The sequence below is a fragment of the Buceros rhinoceros genome, unplaced genomic scaffold (assembly GCF_000710305.1).
Source record: "Buceros rhinoceros silvestris isolate BGI_N320 unplaced genomic scaffold, ASM71030v1 scaffold21370, whole genome shotgun sequence".
NCBI classification, from domain to species: domain Eukaryota; kingdom Metazoa; phylum Chordata; class Aves; order Bucerotiformes; family Bucerotidae; genus Buceros; species Buceros rhinoceros.
Window position 1 is genome coordinate 1,747 of NW_010390471.1, and position 783 is coordinate 2,529.

Sequence of the window (783 nt, forward strand, 5' to 3'; positions counted from 1 at the left end):
ACACGCTTTCCGCAAAATAAATCCCACTCTCAGCCTCTGGGTCTCAGAGTAGAGGGTGAACAGGAGAACGGCCGAGGCTGTGCTCCCTTGTTCTGAATGACATGAGCTATAGTACTGTGAGGTCATTGCCTGACATCAAATTATTCTGCAAAAGTTGCTAAAATCAGATATTTTTTATCTCAGTACCTGTTTTAACGTAGGAGATGCTGATGATTATTTTTTTTCTAGTTTCAGAGCCCACCATGAAGAGATTCCTGGTGCTTTGTGACTGCCTCTGGGCCTGGAGCCTCCTTCTGAATGCACTGACTGAAAGAAGGTGGGGAGATGCTTCTTAACGCACCAACATACTTTAGGAACCTTTAATTTAATAGAGCAGCATAAGATAAATACTGCACTACTGTTAAGTGTGTTGGGGGAAGTTAATCCTTGTTCAAATCCTAGATAAATCTAACTAAGGGAAGACTGAAAGAAAACTACAGTTTGTTTGCATAACATTTTTTTTTCAATATTGTGAAGAAACAGGCAAAAGCTTTCTGAAACAAATTGAAACTAAACAATATCTCTTAAGCACCTGTGCCTTCCTTTCTACTCATATAATGACTGCTCAGAAATACATACTTCTTTAGATGAAAAAAAAAGTGTAATTAAGGATTTTTAAATCTCATTTAAGTGCTCTTTAGTAACATTGTTGTTCCTGCAAGCGGAGGCAAAACTTTCACTTTTTCGCTGGTCAGGATCGTGTCCTAACTTAGTGATTTTTGCAAATCTGAAGTAGACCTTCCT

At 38.4% G+C, this 783-nt stretch overlaps 1 protein-coding gene across 1 annotated transcript in view; it reads left to right on the forward strand.

Annotated features, from left to right (window-relative positions):
- Nucleotides 1–203: 203 nt before the first annotated feature.
- GABRA1 (gamma-aminobutyric acid (GABA) A receptor, alpha 1) overlaps nt 204–783 on the forward strand; it is a 37,769-nt gene continuing 37,189 nt past the window's right edge. The window contains exon 1 of the mRNA XM_010138003.1: nt 204–316. Coding sequence (XP_010136305.1) covers nt 204–316 — 113 coding nt within the window. The remainder of the gene's footprint in view (nt 317–783) is intronic.